Here is a 20,593-nt window from a genome sequence, read left to right as displayed (position 1 = left end):
GGTATTCACCCACGAAAGCTCACGCTCCAAAACGTCTGTTAGTCTATAAGGTGCCACAGGATTCTCTGCTGCTTTTACAGATCCAGACTAACACGGCTACCCCTCTGATACTTGACATCAGTAGAATAACACATGTTGGATATAACACAATTTTGAGACACAAATGACCTTAGATCCCTGTTTGGCCCAAAGTACTAAGACAAGTGCTGAATTTGGGTGTGGTTCAACACATGATCATGCAGTATGTACTATATAAGCTATTTGATGCAGTCATTTTATATTTCATACATGTAATTCCAGTGTTATAAATCAGAGTTTTTAATTGATCATTAGTTTCAGATTTCAGGAAAGTTACTGTATACTCAAAGGAAAACCAAATTCTTGGATATTTACGTATCCCTGGATATTAACCTATTTTCATGTGCCTAACACTCAACAGTTGCCTTAGGAGTTTGTCTGGCTGCCTTTTGCAGGAACCTTGGCCTCCTCAGATGCTCCAAGATCCATGGTAATCCCCACCTCCACCATACAATGCAGTGAAACCTCTGTCCTAACTAAACCACATTTTGTCCTATCTAACTTTGAGACCTGCAGAGTGCCTATCCACACGATGGCAAGTTCTTGTCCTATATATTGAACTGACCGTAAAAACTCTGTAGGAATGTGTACAAGACCAATCTAATTATAAAAAGAAAAATTAAGCTAACATACTATTTTAAAAGGCTTTGGAAGGCCATCGCTTAGCTTCCTCCAGCAGAGGTTGAGCTGCTACAGCCTCAGAACTGATCAGGAGATGATGACAATGAAGTCACTTACAGCTACCTGAATCCTCTAGGGATGGGACAGACAGGGAACAAGGTACTTCTCAAAAGGAGAAAGAAAGAAAGGCATCTTTCTGGGAGAAGGGAATGCCAGAGTGTTGCTTATGATTTTGAGAGAGGAGTGGCCTTACCAACACTAGAATTTTCTTTAAAATCTCCTATTAGTGAGCTCAGGAGGGGAGCTTCAGCCCAAGGACAGCAGCAAGATATTAACACAGTGAGTTCTTAATGTCATCTGCATTCTTAATGCCGTGATATGGTGCAAAGAGTTGGAACAATTAACATTATAGTATGTTTTTACTAGTTTTTAATTGGAGTTCAGTTAAATTGGGATTAGTGTGGCACAAGTGAGGTTTGTAGTGCCATGAAGCAACTGAACCATCACCAAGAGAAGCTAAGTAAATTGACGCTCCTGTCACTCAAGAGGAACAAGGGAGCTAGATATCCAGGCAGTGAGGGATAGCTGAGAGAGCCAGAGTTCCAGTTTGCAGGGGGGAAAATGCAGGTCTGGGCATAGGAGATATAGCCCTAAAGCTACGACGATGATTACTGGAAAAGAAAACTGCCAAGCACTTGAGAAATCCCATTTGGGAAGGACTTTTAATAGTAAATGTATTGTTATTAGAATTGTTACAATTGTATTTATCTTATTGTAGCATATCATGACTCTCAGTGAATTGTATTACATGTTAATCAGCATGTCTTATACCTTATTTCAGGTGATATTTTATTTACTCCTGCTTATGTGGCTATTTGTAGGGGAACCCACTGAGTGCTAGGTGTTCATAAATCTCCAATAATTGGCATGCCTACACTTCTTGGCTTCATGGTTTATTATGAGGTTACCACGGCTTCCATAGGATCAGCCTGCAGAAGGCTGTAGGGGAGTGCATCATGTTATCCTTAAGTAACACAGCAGATCTGATTTAATTCAGTGGCAAGTGAATTGCCTTTTTTCTGAACACACATGAATGCAGAGTGGACAGTAAGACTGGGTTCCAAATTTTATTCAATGTTCTTCAATATTGTGATTTTAAATCAGGCCTTAATGTTGTTTAAACATTCTTTGGTTATATTCACTAAAGTCACTTGCTAGACTCTGTGCAATGGAACAAGATGCAACATTTAATCTACTGGGTAATTTAAATAATAGAAGCATATAAAGGTATTAATAATACCTTGCACTTAAATAGCATCTTCCATCAAAGGATCTCAATGTGCTTTACAAACATTAATTAAATTTAGCCTCTTAACAAGCTGGGGTGGGTAAACAGTATCATCCCCATTTTACAGATAGGACAACTGAGACCCAAATTAGGAGACTTGCCTAAGAACACAGAAGTCTACAGCAGCACCAGGAACTGAATCCTGGACTTCTGGCATCCAGTTCTGTGATTTAACTATAAACCCACCTTTCCAGCATAGCCTAGATGATTAGAGAGAATTTAGGAATAACACCAAATTCTTCCATGAACAGATACAGAAGTATTAGGCTCAAGAAACTGTCCATAAACTCAGGGATTCATGAGTTACTTTATAAGTGTCCATGATTTATGATTTTGTGGATGGAATATTGAGAAGCCAATAAAAGAAGAAGCAGGTGCCTTTGATGCTAGCATAATCTGATGGCCATTTGTAGGAATCATTCTGTTTTTACATGATTTTCCTTTAGCCAGAAAATAATCAGTTGACTAACTGTAGTCTCACAGGCAAATCAACAATAACATTTGGTTCACTGGCCTGCTCTTCCATTATGAAATCCTAGTTGGGTCCATGATAACATCTGCAACATGGGATGTATTAAGGTGTAAATGTTTTACCCTGTGATCTCTTTATAAAGCTTCTTTTTAGAATATTCTTAGTGAATAATACTATGGAACTGACACTACCTCTGAATTACATTCTTTAAATTAAACCCCATTATTACCTTCATGAATATAATCAGATGCTAGACTTTGAGACTAGTATCTAAAAGAACATGCGAACAATTTATTTATTAGCTACATTACATAGTTTATGAATACTAGCAAAACTTTTGAAAAAACCAGGCTTGACTTTTGAATTTGCAATGAAATTCCAAACTAGGGAGGTTTAACTGCAAACATTCTGCAGGCAGTAGGAATATGCTTTACACTGAGACACTGTAGAGATGGGTGCTATTATCAGAACTTTGATAGTCAGATAAAGCAGTATTCCTGTAAAGTAAGGTAGGTGGGGTCAAAAGTGAAATGACTGGACACATACTTGTTGTAGGCCACTCTGAAAGTACATTAGAGAAAAGCTTGGTTTTATCTAAAGTGCTAGCCGTTGTTCATTAGAAAGAGATTTTGAAGCTTGTCTCTCTTTCAGATATAGTCTTGTTTCTTGATGTATCTTCTGAAAGCATTTACTGTGCTTTGTGTCTGAATGTACAGTTACAGATTCTCTGATGTACACAAAGATATAAACTTGGCTAATGGAAGACAGGACTGAAATATTAGTGCCATTGAAAATCACCCATCGCATATTTATTCTAATGGTAAATTTGTTAAATGATGTGCACCTCAAAACATTCTGAATTTCTTTACTTTGTGAAGAAAATTACACTCTCAGCATCTTCTGTAACAAAAGAGAAAAATAATAACATATTCAGCTCAGACAACGTGATAACCTGCAATGAAATGAGATGACTGCATTTGTTTTGAATAGATACAGATGAATGAAAATGGTCCATGTATTACTAAGCCATATTGTCTTTTTTTTTTTTTTTTTAACTGTTTTGATTTTTTTTGGACTAGTAGCTGTTAAATGGAGCTACTATTTGAATGTTCATGTGTGAGAAATTCAAAGATTGCTAAACAGATCAGTACAAATTTACATTGTGTTTATGTTGCTTATGCTTTTTTTCCTAAATGTTTCCAAATCATGTCTTGTTGTACAGTGTGATCCTGAATTAAATGAGTGATATTCATAATGCAATGTAGAGACTACTCATGACAATTTGGTATCAAATTAAGCTAAAATATATGACTATTTTTGCCAGTTCAGTTACAATAAAACACAAATTTGTGAAGTTTTATAACAGACCTTTCTTATGTTTACTCAAACATATTTGAAAACTTTAATTGCTTGAAGAAAGCTGTGGAAGATAATGACCCAATGTGCTAGGCAGGAAACTTTGTTTTGTTTTTGGGCCTTAATCCATGAAGTTTGGATCTGGAAGTGGAGCCAAACTTACCCAAAGTTTGAGGAGTTCAGATCTGGTTTTCTGGTCTAGATCCTTCTGATAGAGATGATGTTAGTCACCAAGATTGTATCCAGGTCTGAATTGCTTCAGTGTTCAAGCAGTTTAGATTTGATGTTCCACTATGGGCCAATATTTACTTATCTATATAACTTACTGTAGTATTCAATGGGGAAAGTAGTGATATGACAACTAATATATGGCAGCATATTTGTTATTTCTAAGACTCCGGAGAGACAAGATGGGTGAGGTAATATCTTTTATTGGACCAACCTCTGCTGGTGAGAGAGACTCTTTCAAGCCACACAGAACTCTTCTTCAGGTCTGGGAAAGGAACAGAAGTTTGTCCAATAAAAGATAATCCCTCGCCCATCTTTTCTTTCTAATATCCTGGGACTGACATGGCTACAGCTACGCTGCATACAACAATGTAAGCATCTGGATGCATTCTTACGGAAGCTTCTGTTAATATGTAATGTAAGAAGTAATGAGCGGAAAATATTACTACAAAATTCATATGCTACAATGTAGCAGTTTTAGTGCTCATTATACGGAAACATTAATCTCCAGGTTACCAGAATATACAAGGATCAAATCATTAACGACTGAAAGTTACCACCATTTGTTGACGATCTCTCCCTTAGTTTTTAATATGCAGGTGTCCATGTTTCTGAATATCACGATCATAATTGGTTAGCTGAGTGGAGAGGCCAAGTACTGAATGGGCATGGAGCCTGGATTAACTGCTCGGCCCTCAGATGATCCCTTCAGAGTCAAGCTGCATTAAAGCAAACTGTGGGAAAGCTTGCAAGATGTGCACTATGCATTCTGTACTTGTCACCAGCATCAACAGCAATGAAATAAAAAGGGGAAATTCATTAAGAGGGAGAGGAATGGTCAAAAAAAGAAAAAAAAAAAGAAAATAAATCAAACCAAATGAAACAGGCATCCAAAGCATGTAGACTATTTGGACACTTCTTTCTGTGTCACCCATTTTCTAACAGAACTCATGTTATCTTTGTGGAAGATCCATGAGAAAATTGCAATAACATTATGATTTAACAGATCTGCCCTTAACATTTAAAAATTGAAATCTGTGTATTTTTCAGAAATCCTCCTCCTACTTTGCTACATCCAGAAAAATGGTGCAGAGGATTCAACCACTTCATTTCACAGTGAGTTTTTCCTTCCATTTAAAAACTGCTTACTCTGCAAGGCCTTACAGAGTGACATGAAACCCTGGAAGCAGAATTTACTTGGTACACATAGTTATTTTGCTTGGTAGAAGTTATAACACATATGATCTCAGAAATTGAAGAGTGCATGTCATGTTTTGAAAACTGACCAGCTCAGTTTGATCTCTTCATGCAATTTGCTTAACAGCAGCTGTGGACTATATTAGGTTGACTAGCTTCTTGATTTGTGATGGACCAAGGATAAATCTATTAACACACCTGGTTTGCTTGATGGCTTAGAGGTAAAGTTTGGTAGTACAGGAGATGTGGTAGCAACATATGGACTCGCCTTGCAGGGAAGGGCTTGCTGAAGAAATTCTAGGCAATTAAAAATCAAGATTAAAAAGGAGAGGAACCAAGCAGTTGTCCTAATCCCCCCTCCATTCAACCTTGGATACCTCTAACAAACCAAAACCAGCAGAACATATTAAGTTAGGCACTGATGTGTTATGTAGGTGCCACCCAGCTTCAGCATGGAATCCTTAATAAACCAAACTCATGTTTTCTTTGTTAGTACAAGTAAACTAAGAAGTGCATAATTTACCTATTATCATCAAATCCAAAACTCTTATAATAACTTCCATTAATAAGCAAATATATGATATAATAGAGGTTTATAAAATCATGACAGGTGTGGAGAAAGTAAATAAGGAAGTGTTGTTTACTCCTTTTCATAACACAAGAGCTAGGGGTCACCAAATGAAACTTCTAGGCAGTAGATTTAAAATAACCTGCGAAACTCCTTGCCAGAGGATGTTGTGAGGGCCAAGACTATAACAGGGTTCAAAAAAGAGCTAGATAAATTCATGGAGGATAGGTCCATCAATGGCTATTTGCCAGGATGGGCAGGGATGCTGTCTTTATCCTGTTTGCCAGAAGCTGGGAATGGGTGACAGGGAATGGATCACTTGATGATTATCTGTTCTGTTCATTCCCTCTGAAGCACCTGCATTGACCACTGATGGAAGACAGGATACTGGGCTAGATGGGTCTTTGGTCTGACCCAGTATGGCCATACTTATGTTCACCATATCTTAGGATGTCATTCTGTGCTAATATGCCTTAATATTATCAGACCCTTATCGATTCAACACTATTCAAGTTACTTAATGCTTTAAATGTCTTATTCCCGGTGCTTCAACTGAAACAACGCTCCTCAGTTTTTGTTTTCTCCCCTTGGCTTTGAAAACCTGGCTAGGTCTGTTCTGTACCTATGCCACAAATAATATATCCAGAAATCTCTTGTACTAGCAGTGGTACACGAACTGAGTCTGACACAGACTTTCTGAAGTTGGTCTTTTGGGGCAACTTCCCATTTTAGAAGATTAAGGACTTGCTCCAAAGCCGATTAAAGTCAAAGGAAAGACTCCTATTGACTTCAGTGTTTTTTGGATTAGGCCATAAGGTAGGGCATAATGTGCTGGCTGACCTACAGATGGTATCTACTCCTGCTGAAAACTAAAGGAGATTCTTTATTTGCTGAAGTAGTAGAACTCTGTGCATTTGAAGCAGACAGACCTGACCTGTTTTTCTATGCTGCATGTGCCTGGTTTCACTAGTAACTACGTAGTACATTGTGAGCACCAATTAATTGGAAAGGATCAAAATCTTCCGAGTCCACAATGGATGATGGTTGACTTTTCTTCCATATTGACAGAGAACCCCTAAAATGCAAAGCCTGAGGTGTTTGTGGCCAATGCTCAGGAGAAAACCATCACTGACTGTCTAATATTCTATTTGTATTGTGTAGAGACAAGGCAGTTGGTAAACATGAGAACAACATTCAACTATTTGATACATTCTGCTTCAGCATTGTTCTTTCTTGGTGCCTTCATTCTTGGAAACCTTTTCAGAGCTTGGGAACAATACAATAAATTAAGCTTAACACTTACTGACATTTATTCAAACTTTTAATTTAATGTGAACACAGAAATCCAATAGGGTATAAATGACTTTTTATAGTAGGAGTCAAGGTTTGGTGGTTTATATATCCAGTGTAATACTTGTCTTTTCAGTTTTTTGATTCCCTGAAATTATACATTTGTAATCCGATCAATTTTAATTATTTGTTTCCCAACAGCTTTTCTCCAAGTTTATTGAACCTGCTTTGTGTTTTTACAGTAACATACACAATGAAGCAGTGAAGTGTACTGATAAGCAGTGTTTTAAACATAAATGATATCTGAAGCAATACAACAATTTGTAATAAATTTGCCAGTTTTGTAGTTTGATGAAAGACAACATTGGAATGGAATTTGCTGTGACATGGCCACATTTTGTTTACTAGCAATCTCCCATATGAGGTGAGGTTACGAAACATTTTTACCAAAGTTTCAGTTTACATTAGTACACTTTCATTTTTTTACAACAATAAAAACATCAGACTATACAGCTGTGAACCTTTTAGCCATGAGTGATAATTGGCTCATTTATATGCATTAGTTATGCATTTGTCAATGCATGACTCATGACGGCTTAGTTATGATAAATTAAAAGTAATGATTATATAAATTCCTTACTGCCTTTTATCCATATGTTAGGACCTTGCCTGATGTTTCTGTCACCCTTGTGATGAGTGGTTGGCTTTGTAGTAATTTCATTATCTACTTCTCTCCTGATGGCCAACATCATTTGCATAACAAGCTTATCTGGTTCAAGTTGTGGTCCAGACCTGTGTATTGACACAAAACAGAGCATGCTGCTCAGCTAAGCATACCTTTAACTTCATTTCTGTTGATCATCATTTCTTTTCTATATTTCTGTGCCTTGTTCAGAGTAATAGCAGTGCTCCAGATGAAATGCCAAAATGTTTTTCCTGTCCTGAGAGGCTTTTGTATTCTAAGTACTCACATATCACAGTAATTTGTAAAACTTCCAAGCTGGAAGATCTAGTGTTATTTTTCATCTAGCTCTTGAGCTGATTGTAGGCAATAAAGGTAAATTACTTTTATTAACATGAAATCCACAAAATGCTAATACAGTTTGAGTTACTGATTTTGCTCTAAAATCCCAGTGGACACAAGGCACAGGTACTTTTTACCTGGATGTAGCTAGGTGAGGTCAAAACTCTTTCCCTTCCCTCACCTAGTGTTGACCTTGACTAGCCACATTGAGGTAAAAACTACAGTATATCGTCTCCATTAGGATTTTCAATGATATAGCTAATGAGATAGTTAGCTTGCTGTAGAAACACACTTTGTTTGTGTTGAAGACATCAAGCCTTAGTCATGCCATCTCCGACAACAGCAAAATAGCATGTCGTTTCTTACAAGTAGGCTTGGAAGGATTCAGTTTTTGTTGGTAAATGTTGATTTCACTGTACACTCACAAACAGAAAATATCTTCCCATCGATGAAAATAAAAATTTACAGATAGGCAAAGTAAGAAAAATGCTGTGTGAGAACTATGGTTTGATTTAAGGGTATTTACTTTGTATATTTTGACATGTGATGCGTTTTAACATTTATAGAGCTTTAGCTTTTTGAATCTCAACATCTACTGTAATTAAATAGTTGCTGTCTGACCCCCCTATAATTTCCCACAACTGTGAAAATTTGATAAAAATTGAAAAAATGCTTAAAACCCATACTTTTGCACAGCTGTGAAAATGTAAATAAAAATCTAAAAAAAAGCTTAGAAATAAATATTGATATCCATCAAAATAATAAAAATCTATAAAGTTACTTAAACAACTGCATTGATTGCCACCTCAATACGTTCTAAAAATGATAGACCTTTACCTACGTTCATTCAACTGAAATAAAATCTCAGGTTTGAAAAGTTCACTCCCTCCTATGATCGTGAAAATTTCTGAGGCTAAACTTCTTTTTTTTGCAGCTGCAACATTAATGTTGTCTGACCTTATATGATAACACCATTTACGCATGTGATGTTTCTGAATTCATGCAGGAATGTTAATATGTTAAATGGTAAAATGAGTTAAGATACAAATTAGTTAAAAGGAGTTCAAGCACCACAAATAAAATTGCAGTGTCTCTGGAGGTGGCAAAAAGAGTTAATATGTTCTTGGAGCAGAAGGCTACAATAACCTTTGTTTACCTTACATGAGAAAGTGGTCATTTTAATTAAAATGAGCAACGATATCTCCAGCGACAGACACGTCCTTTTAAATTTATTTAGCCAGTGATTAGCTATAATGGCTCCTGCAATTAATTAGTCTCTCTCAAACTGCAGGGAATTAAAGAATTAAGAAACTCAGGGAGCAGTAAGCTTAAAATGTAAAATTTCAAGATTTAGGGTCTCCAACATTGATCACAATATTAAACACATTTACTATCAATTATTGATTGTAAAAACAATGGAAACCTCATTTCCTAACTTTTTAAATTTAGATTTTTGTATTTAGTTTTCATGTAAAATATGATTATAGCCATGCATCACAAGGTTGAATTTCAGACTGAAAAGTAATTTATATCTCCTAATTGATCATCTAGATCCTAAGGGCCCTATTTTGACCTCACTGATGTCTCATTTATAATCTTAGTTCTCTGACTGTAGATCACAAAAATGTGACACAGAGAGAGAGACTATATTACTGTATTTTCTCACTTGGGATGCAATGTACATGTAACCCTTCTGCCAGGTGGAGCCAGCAGCAACAAGAGCTGGGTTCACTATCTAGGGCAGTGGTTCTCATACTTTTGTACTGATGACCTCTTTCACATAGCAAACCTCTGAGTGTGACCCCCCCTTATGAATTAAAAACACTTTTTAATATATTTAACACCACTATAAATGCTTGAGGCAAAGCGAGGTTTGGGGTGGAGGCTGACAGCTCATGACCCCCCCCACATAATAACCTCACGACCCCCTGAAGGGTCTCGACCCTCAGTTTGAGAACCTCTGATCTAGGGGTTCCTTTTCAACAATACAACACAAAATCGGCTCGAATCCCTATCCAGTGACCTGCGACAATTACACACCACCCCCTGGGCACCTCTAAGAGGCAATACTTCCCCTCTCACAAGCACAGAGTCTGAGTGTAGCAAAACTTTTTAATAAAATGAGGGAATTAACTGAGCATTCATTTGGGAAAACACCGCAATGAGGTTTCATAAACACAAACTATGAGCAAAAGGCCCACCCCCAAGTAAGCTGGGCAGTCTCCTTTCCCCTCAGGGTCTTAAGTCCAGTAACCAAGTACCTGTAATATGCCCATCCCTTTTCTGTACCCCAGTCACAGTTGGTGTCCTTGGCCAGTGTAGCCACACAGTCCACCTCCCACCGTGTGTAGAAGGCGTAAGGAGGCGCCTTACATGCTGCACTGCTCAGGCATTCACTCATCACCCCAACAGCCAATTGCCACGTCTCTGCGGGGTCTGCTCTGGCCCTCTCCACCAGCTTCTCTGCTGGCCGCTTGCCATGCCTATCCGCCAGCCACCTGGCTGGCCACTCGCCAGGATGTCTTCAGAGCCCACCCCCACACCTTAACACAGCTCTTAGTGATTACAGCTGTTAGTGGGGGATCCTCACTGGTCACTGGTGCACTGGTGGTGCACGCTGGGCAGTCTCTTGCAGGGGCAGCTCTAGCTTTTTTGCCGCCCCAAGCATGGCAGGCAGGCTGCCTGTGGCAGCGCGCCTGCGGGAGGTCCCCTATCCTGTGGATTTGGTGGCTTGCCTGTGGGAGGTCCGCCAGTCCCGCAACTTCGGCGTACTCGCCACCAAATCCGCAGGACCGGTGGGCATCCCACAGGCATGCCGCCAAAGGCTGCCTGACTGCAACCCTTGCAGGGACTGGCAGGGCATCCCCTGTGGCTTGCCGCCCCAGGCATGTGCTTGGAGCGCTGGTGCCTGGAGCTGCCGCTGGTCTCTTGCAATAGAGACACTGTCCCAAAGTAGGTCTAATACTTAAACCTAGGTATCAGTCATTTCAGCTCTGCAGTGTGTAACAAGACTCTCAACTGAGTCTAAATTAGCTCTTTTATTTTACCATGGAAAGAGGAAGGGTCAAATGGTCATTGTTAAGCTCCGGTGATTCTCATCTGGCATAAGGGCCAAACTGGTCCCTTGCCAAGCTCAGTATTGGGTTATAAGGAGATATAAAGGTGGCACAGTTCAGCCAAACCCAGGAATCAGGCCCATTGACCTTGCTAAACCTTTTTCTTATAATACATTTGTTTTGTAGTGTGTAGAGATGATATGTATATTCCTAAGTGCCAAGTGGTTATTCTCTCTCTGGCTACGTCTACATTTGAGCTGGGAGGTGTGATGACCAAATTGCGTAGACGCACACATGCTAACTCTCCTTGAGCTAGCGTGCTAAAAATAGCAGTGTAGCCAGGGTAGCATGGGCAGCAACTCAGGCTAGCTGCCTGAGTACATATGAAGGGGGTCTGAGTGGGTACATGTTCAGGTGGCTAGCCCAAGCTGATACAGTACACTGCTATTTTTAGTATCTAGCTTGAGCAGAGCAAGTGCGGATCTGTCTACACAATCTGGGACTCTCACCTTCCAGCTCAGATGCAGATATGCCCTATGACTGGAGCTTGTGGGCTCAGGTGGCACCTTCATTGGATTTTTTCCCAGAGGACATAGAATAAAAAGAGGCCTCTTCTGTACTGCATGATGGGAAAAATCTCACTAAGCACATGCTCTTCTGATGGAGAGGCGATATAAACCTCCTTTGTCTTCATTCTAGCTGCATCCAATTTTAGCAATTCATTGTCACATTTGGAATTTGGTTTCCTCACTGCAATTCTAGCCCCCTATATGCTTCATCTGGCAGAAATCTGGGTGCCACAATGACCTGTGTAGATGGCAAAAAGGGGAGCACATTCAGAACCTGCCAAGCTGAGGACAAAATATACTTCTTATAATATTAGGTCATCAATTGAATTCTATTGGTTCTAACGAAGAAAATCTGAAAGCCAAATTTGACCAGGAGTGTCTGAGGGAAGACCAATAAAATAGAATACGTCCTGTGACTGAGGAAGGAAAAGGTGAGCCCTGACTTTATCCCGACTTCATCATATATTCAACAGGATTTTCAAAATCACATCCTGTTAGCCCAACGCTGCTTCCGTTAAGGTCAGTACTAAAATTCTCAGTGGGAAGAGTTAGGCCAGCAATGAGTGTTCTGGAAAATGCGATCTGTTGTTTTTAAATCCCTCACTCTTCAAAGTAACGTCCACCTGTGTGTGGCGAGCCAAAACCACGTGAGATGTTCCCGTAGACATTTTTTTTCAAAGCTTTCAGATGTGGTCTCTTATGGTTACACCTTTCTTTATAATTTCACAGTAACTGAGCTTTTCTGAGCTTTCAAACACTTGTTGGTATTTAGATTACATGATGACCAGTGTTAAAATCCAACGGAAAGAGAACTTATTAAAAAAATAGTTGTTGTTGACATTCCAGTATTAGAATATTTCTCTTGTCATTAGGGAAGATTAATAATTTATGGTACTGTATTTGCTACCAAATGGCAGATTATTGCAGACATAAATGTGTTCTGTGCAATAAAATTAATATTATGCATGTGACAATTGACCATTGTGTCATAAATTAAGTCCTTCGGCTTGGTTTCTGATTGTAGCTGAAGGAAAAGTAAAATATGTTATTTCTCTTGGTGTGGTGTTTTGCGATACAAGATCTGTTTAACCTATTACATACAGTCACAGAGTGTGCTTTTACTGAAAGGGCATCGGTATGCAGCTCTGTAAACAATAATGTCTGTATCGTGAGTCCTTTTGAATTAGGACTGAAACAGAAATGCTGTAGGAAAATCTGCCACCTTTTTCCTTTTATTTTTCAAAAAGGGAGTAGCAGTGGGGGGATGGGCAGGAATAAGAACAGGAGGCAGGGAGACCTCAGAGAAAGGAACACATCATCATTGGATCATTATTACAAACGTAATTCATGATGTGCCTGTTCCCCTCCACCTGTCTGCTGCGTGTGACTAACCAGCATCTGCCAGAGAGCTTCATAGAAGACAGAGGCAGGGATGAGCAGTCAGAGGCAGGTGGTGTAGAGAGGGAACAAAGAATAGAAAATTAACCACTGAGAAACCTTCCAAAAGAGCTTACTTTTCACTCCCAGCTTCAGGGAACCTGATGTTTGGTCCCCTTCAGTGTTGATAATAGGGAAGTATTGACTTAATCAGAATTCTTCTTATGAGTTTGATGGAAATGATACAGCTGATTGTTAAAAATTTCTTTTTCCTGAAAGAGTTAAAATGTCTTAGATGAGGCTTTAATATAATGGATCCTGCCAGTATGCTCTGTGCTATCCCTAGGCACTCATTGCCACTCAGTCTCTATTCACTTTAAAAAATGATTTTATATGGATTTAAAGCTGGTGAAAAATGCTGGATTGATGGTACTAGAGAATGAAATTCTTTGTTTCTCCACAGAACAGGTATGTAGAGCAGAACACACTTCCACACAGCAATCTGCCATTGCACTTCAGCCATTGTTTATTAATTGAATTATTGTACCACCTACAGGCCTGGGTCCTCTTGTGCTAGGCACTGTACAAATATATAATGACAAGACAACCCCTGCTCTGAAAGGTTTATACCATCTCAGTATAAGACTATAGACAACAGGTATATAAATCAAGCGGATGGGGAGAGCACAAGGAAACAATGAGATGAAACTGGTCAGCAGGAAAAATATTGGCTAGAGCAAGTCACCTGAGGATGAAAGAAAAGATTAATTTCAATGCCTTAAACAATCCTAAATCTCACTCTTGAGATGTGCACTAAAAGAGCAAAATAATCTCAACTGTGTTGGTGGTTTTCGTGATGCACTGTATACATCTGTGCACTAGGAACTGGAGCCCACCAACTTACTCCACATAGTCCACTGCAGAGCCCCAACTTTTGGTCACGTTCTGTACTGAGTCAAATCCAAATTGGCAATTTAAAAGTGAAAGGATCCACATCTGATTTAGTCATTCCCACTGAGATTATAACTGAGCTGAATAGAAACTTGTAGCCATAACCACTTCCATGTGCATTTCATTTTCTAAAATTGTTCCTTTGTGATAAAATTCAGTAGAACCTGCTTTACAGTGAAGTAGCTTCACTGTAATTAGTATGTGACTTTCAGTGGAAAAGACCTAGCTAGTGCAGGGCAATTGCATGAAAGCCCCCTGTAGCAGGGTGGTTACCCCACTCCTGCCCTGAAGGGCTTAAACCAGCCCTGGGAGAGGGCAGTGGCAGGCGAAAGGCTGGGCTGATTGGAAAGCAGCCACAGCTGTGGCTGGCTTAATAAGGGCCCAGCTGGCCCTTATAAGAAGGCTGTGAGGCAGAGGCCTAAGAGAAGTCTCTCTCCAGGCTGTGAGAGGAGCAGAGCCTGGCTGCTTGAATGCAGAAAGGGTACTGGGAGTGAAGCAACGCTGGGGAGAGCCAGGAGAGCTCCAGGCTGGCAACTCAGGCTGCAGGGCCTGGTCCAAGGTCCCTAGAGGTACTGGGAGGCAGAGGAAGGCAGCAGGTCTTGAACCCCCTTGCCTATGATGAGTGGCTTTTATGCTACAGTCTGTCCCAGGGAGCAGGGGCTTGGCGATGACTGGCAGTAGTGCAGACTGAGGCAAAGTGGGGATTAGAGGGTTGGGGGTTTCCTAGAGAGGGGAGACCCATAGAGACTGGGTGGAGTATTGCCAGTGGCAGCCGCAAGGGTAAAGGGGCACCAGGGTGTGGGAGGGAAACGGGGCCAGCAACAAGTGGGACAGTGGCCTGCAGAGGGCACTCCGGAGGCTGGAACAGAGCTAATTCCCACTGATGACTAGCAGGAGGCGCCGCAGGTGTGAGTCCTGCACCTTTACAGCCCCCTTTAATCTTCCATGCAAGAAAGGCTTCTGTATTATGTAAGAACCATACTTGAGTTTTTACAACATGCACATCTAACAAGAGAGTGATTTGCAGCCCTTGTAAGATGTGCATGCAGTGAAAGATACAGTAGGGCTTGTACAGGATACAGGAACTCCAGAAAGGTTGGAAGTGGACATAGATGAAGCTTGCTTTGTCTTGATATTGTGGGACCCCAGACTCAAGAAACACTAGCTCCCATAGTTCCTTACAATCTAATTTGGGCATCACTATAAAGGGAGCTTAATTCCTTGGAATGCTTTGACAAAACATAGGACTTCACTTTTTATGCATTGCAGGTGCATTTTCACTAGGAGTGAGTTCCTTACAAGTGGTTTCCACTCTATTTTTTTCTTAAATGACACCACAAATCCATAGAAACTAAAAGAGAAGAAGATGCCAAGTATCTAACACAGTATCTTTTTGTGTGTGTATGAGAGAGAGGGAGAACTTCAGATTTATTGTAAGCGCACACATGTAACTGATTCAAGTGTTCAGAAATTTTTAAACTGTCATGTAAATCTGGTTTTGCTGATCTTGCCGTTTAGTGTTTTTCCACTCTCCAAACAGCAGGGGGTAACCAAAGGCAGATTAATTGAGGATGGTCATGCCTTGGATTTTATTAATTTTTCTGTTTTGTTTTGGGGGCTTAACCCTTTGTTTTTAAGACTTTTTTTGACCACGCAGAATTATTGAAACAATAAATATACATCTTACCCTGAATTATCAAGGTAGTACAGTGAGAGCCAAGCAGTAATAAGGTGTAGCAGCTAATGTATCAGCAATTAATGATGGGCAAACTTGTAAAGGTTTGCCACTGTCTTGGACTGGGCATGAGTGGTCATGCCTAGCAGTTGAAGCAGTGGCGGTCAGAGTTGGAAACAAGAGTCTGAGCTGAACGGGCTGGAGGAAGGCTAGAAACAAGGCAGGCACAGGAGCAATCGCTGCTGCAGGTGTAAGCATTGAGCAATATCTGGCCAAGTGCTACTGCTGGTCTTAAGAGCAGTCCTGACTGTGCTGCTTGGTCAATCAGGTGATTTGGCTATTGAGGAATTTCGGCTATGGTTGGCTGATAGCTGACTCCAGACCCAGATGCAGGTCCTCATTTGTGAGAGGTTTGGATGAAATTTATTCAGACTTGGGTGAAGAACTATCTAAGCCTTATTAGTTTGCAAATTACGCTGGGACAATGGCCTTTCTTGCAGCATTATGGCCCTTCTACCTCCACTTCTGACTGGATCCAGAAAGTGCACTTTTTGAATCCCAGAGAAGTTTCTGTGTGGATTGAGGCATTTCTCATCACAGCTGGACCGGGCTGCCTATCCACAGGCATTTAGATATCACATTTATGATGCAGTGTAAATGCCTGGATAGACAGACCTATAACGGTGACTGACACTTTGGTGAGTGTAATGTGTGTCTGTTATGACACTCTGTGTGTGCACTGCATCTTCTCACAGGAGAAGATATATTCTCTTTTGTTAACTGCTGCACCTGCTACAGACATCTGCGACACAAAGACACTCTGTATTCTCTCATGGAAACCTTACTTTTGTTCTTGTTTTTTGTCCACTTAATTTAAATAAAGGTTATTCTGCATTTTGTGTATCTAAAAACATAATACCTTGGATTAAAATATTCTTGGAGGTATATTGTTTTGTCCATGAAATGCTGGAAATAAAATATAGTATGCCTAAAAATATGTCTGGGGCCTGGATCCACTCACTAAATCATTTTTTTTTTTTAAGAACAAATTTGTAGCTATGGAAGTTGTAATCACTCTGGTTTAAAAAAAGAATTTCAAAAAGAAACACTAATGCTAGTCTAATTTATTTTGGCTGGAATAATGAGGGGCATTAGTAATTGTTTTCTCTTTCTGAGCTTACAAAATATTCAGACCACCGTTGGTGCTCTTATAAAATCTATTTCTTTCCATTTATTCATTAGCAGATATTTGTTCAGGACTGCTGATAAATAGTTCCCCCTTTCAGTCATCTGATTTGCCAGTTGCAAAATGGCAGTTTACATTGTTGAGACACAGCAATTCCAACAATGTTATCATCCAAGTGCAAGCAGTCAGTGAATTTTTAGAGGTTATCTTAGACAGGCCTATGTGTGGGTGTCTGCTCTTGTTCCCTGCTAATAAATGCTTCATCTTTTCCTGTAATTGTGGCAGAATGGAAATGGTGCTTAGAAGCCTGGCTGTGAGATTGCAGCAAATGGCTGCAACCTATGTTTAATGTAATGACACTAATGAATTCTGAGAATTAATTTTCAGCAAAGAAAGCATGATGGAAGATACTAGAATTTCAAATTAAGTAATGGATTGACTTTCATCAAGGCCAACATGTACAATATTTGTTTCCTTTTCAACCCCTGCTTACCCCTCTTTTTTATTTTATAGGCACACATACCAAATCTGAAAATCATTTTAGTGTATCTTATATGACACTCATCTTGTAATGGATTTTCTAGACAATTTGTACAATGAGAAGTAGGAGTCCCACAGCATGGATTTTCATTTATAAATTCCATGGGCCAAACAAATTTATTTTTCAGGTGCAGTAGGCTTGGTGTTTTTAGTTGTAGTTACAGTACAGTTGGTGTTGGACTGATCATGTTACTTAGACTAACTGTCCAAATTGGTCCAAGATGAGAACATATTTTAGTTGAAGCCTTTTGTTACTTCAGAGAGCAGTTTCCTTAGTGATATGAACTTTTAAATATATTTTTGATAATGCAACACACATTTTGATTTGTTCTTGACAGTAAGACAAATAGCACTGTGGTTGGTCCATAGCTGCCTCTGAGCTACAGTCTTTTAAAAACATAAATACTTCAGGAAGTAGCTCATGAGAATGTTAGCAGAGCCAAACCATGAGAGCAGTATGAGAATATACAGGACTTCTGCTGTAGGTTATAAAGCCCAGGATTTTAATCAAGAAAGTGGTGCTAGACTTTCTCTAGATGTTCATCTTTTAAATGTAAATGTCTCTGTATTTCAAAGGTATGTGTTCCTGCTTACTTTTTTCCTGACTTTGCCAGATTTTCCCCCCAGATTTTAATCCCTCTTAAATATTCAAATATCGTTTCCCTGCTTAAAAATAAGCTATATGAACATATGGAATTTGTACAGTCCAGTTTCCATTGTGCGTAGGAACACACACACAGCTGAAGGGAAGGAGAGCTGTAAGAACACAACAGGGACAGGTAGATCATAGACTTTAAGGTCAGAAGGGACCATTATGATCATCTAGACTGACCTCCTGCACAACGCAGGCTACAGAATCTCACCCACCCACTCCTGTATCAAACCTGTGTCTGAGCCACTGAAGTCCTCAAATCATGGTTTAAAGACTTCAAGATGCAAAGAATCTTCCAGCAAGTGACCCATGCCCCATGCTGCAGAAGAAGGCGAACCCCCTCTAGAGCCTCTGCCAATCTGCCCTGGAGTAAAATTCCTTCCCAACCCCAAATAAGGCAATCATTAAACCCTGAGCATGTGGCCAAGACTCACCAGCCAGACACCCAGGAAAGAATTCTCTGTAGTAACTCAGATCCCATCCCATCTAACATCCCATCACAAACCATTAGGTATATTTACCACTAATAGCCTAATTTTGGCAATTAATTGGTCTTTGACTATACCATCCCCTCCAAAAAATTATCAAGCTTAGTTTTGAAGCCAGATGTGTATTTTCCCCCCACTACTCCCCTTGGAAGGCTGTTTCAGAACTTCACTCCTCTGATGGTTAGAAACCTTCATCTAATTTCAAGTCTAAACTTCCCGATGGCCAGTTTATATCCATTTGTTCTTGTGTCCACATTGGTCTTGAGCTTAAATAATTCCTCTACCTCTCTGGTATTTATTCCTCTGATATATTTGTATAGAGCAATCATATCTGTGCTCAGCCTTCTTTTGGTTACGCTAAACAAGCCAAGCTCTTTGAGTCTCCTTTCATAAGACAGGCTTCCCATTCCTCGGATCATCCTAGTAGCCCTTCTCTGTACCTATTCCAGTTTGAATTCATCATTCTTAAACATGGGAGACCAGAACTGCACACAATATTCCAGATGAGGTCTCACCAGTGCCTTGTATAATGGTACGAACACCTCCTTATCTCTACTGGAAATACCTCACCTGATGCATCCCAAGACCGCATTAGCTTTTTTCATGGCAATATCACATTGGCAGCTCATAGTCATCCTGTGATCAACCAATATGCCGAGGTCCTTCTCCTCTGTTACTTCCAACTGATGCGTCCCCAACTTATAACATGACCTTGCACTTTTCACTATTAAATTTCATCCTATTACTATTACTCCAGTTAACAAAGTCATCCAGATCTTCCTGTATGGTATTCCTGTCCTTCTCTGTATTGGCAATACCTCCCAGCTTTGTGTCATCCGCAAACTTCATTAGCACATTCCCACTTTTTGTGCCAAGGTCAGTAATAAAAAGATTAAATAAAATTGGTCCCAAAACCAATTCTTGAGGAACTCCACTAACAACCTCCCTCCAGCCTGACAGTTCACCTTTCAGTTCGACCCGTTGTCTCCCTTTTAACCCGTTCCTTATCCACCTTTCAATTTTCATATTGGTCCCCATCTTTTTCAATTTAGCTAATAATTCCCCATGTGGTGCCATATCAAATGCCTGACTGAAATTGAGGTAAATTAGATCCACATTTCCTTTGTCTAAAAAATCTGTTACCTTCTCAAGGAAGGAGATCAGGTTGGTTTGGCATGATCTACCTTTTGTAAAACGATGTTGTAATTTGTCCCAATTACCATTGACCTCAATGTCCGTAAGAGCTTTCAGGTCTGCTCATAAAGATCCCTTTGCAGGATTGGGGACTAAGGCAGAGAGATGAAGCCTAGTGTATCAGTCACAAACACTAGAAGTACCCCTACTAGTATATGTCCACTGGTTAGATAAGGAACTACTGTACTCATGAAATCTTTACACTTTATTTTTCCACATACTTTTTTCCCGTATGATCATGCAGCTCAGTGGAACCTACAGCTTCTCACCTGTAACAGTGCTCAGCTTCATGTAAATTGTATCTCAGTAAGAAAAAGTTACTCCCCCCGTGAGGAAATTAATTTCCTTGGCTTCTAGTTGGGGTTCTTCTGTCACATGTTTTTTTTCAGGCTTGTGAAGCAGAGGAACATACAGTCACCTCAGCAGCTTCTCCTGCTGCTCTGGCCAGCCCAGGTTGAGTTGGTAATTGTATATTAAATAGCCCTCTTATGAAGAACAGTGCCAGGATAGTAACAGTGCCAACTGTCAGGTTGGGAAGCAACAACATTATTGAACACCAGTAGTGACTCTGACAGCCTGTCCCATCCTCTTCCATTGAACACACAGCTAAAGGTGCAAGAAGAGTTGTTTCCGAGACAAGTTCGGAGGAATATGTAGCACATATTCAGTACAGCATTATAGCAGCAACTGCAATTTGAATGGCAGTGCACAGAAGCACAGCAT

General features: G+C 39.9%; 1 protein-coding gene across 1 annotated transcript in view; it reads left to right on the top strand.

Moving 5' to 3' along the window:
• The window catches only part of MYO3B (myosin IIIB), a 297,957-nt gene that overhangs the window by 68,759 nt on the left and 208,605 nt on the right, over nucleotides 1–20,593 (top strand). Inside the window, exon 7 of the mRNA XM_032771086.2 lies at nucleotides 5,154–5,219. Within this exon, the coding sequence (XP_032626977.1) occupies nucleotides 5,154–5,219 (66 nt within the window). The remainder of the gene's footprint in view (nucleotides 1–5,153; nucleotides 5,220–20,593) is intronic.

The sequence above is a fragment of the Chelonoidis abingdonii genome, chromosome 10, assembly GCF_003597395.2.
Source record: "Chelonoidis abingdonii isolate Lonesome George chromosome 10, CheloAbing_2.0, whole genome shotgun sequence".
NCBI lineage: Eukaryota > Metazoa > Chordata > Testudines > Testudinidae > Chelonoidis > Chelonoidis abingdonii.
Note: the sequence above shows the minus strand (reverse complement) of the source record. Positions and strands in the feature narration are given on the sequence as shown.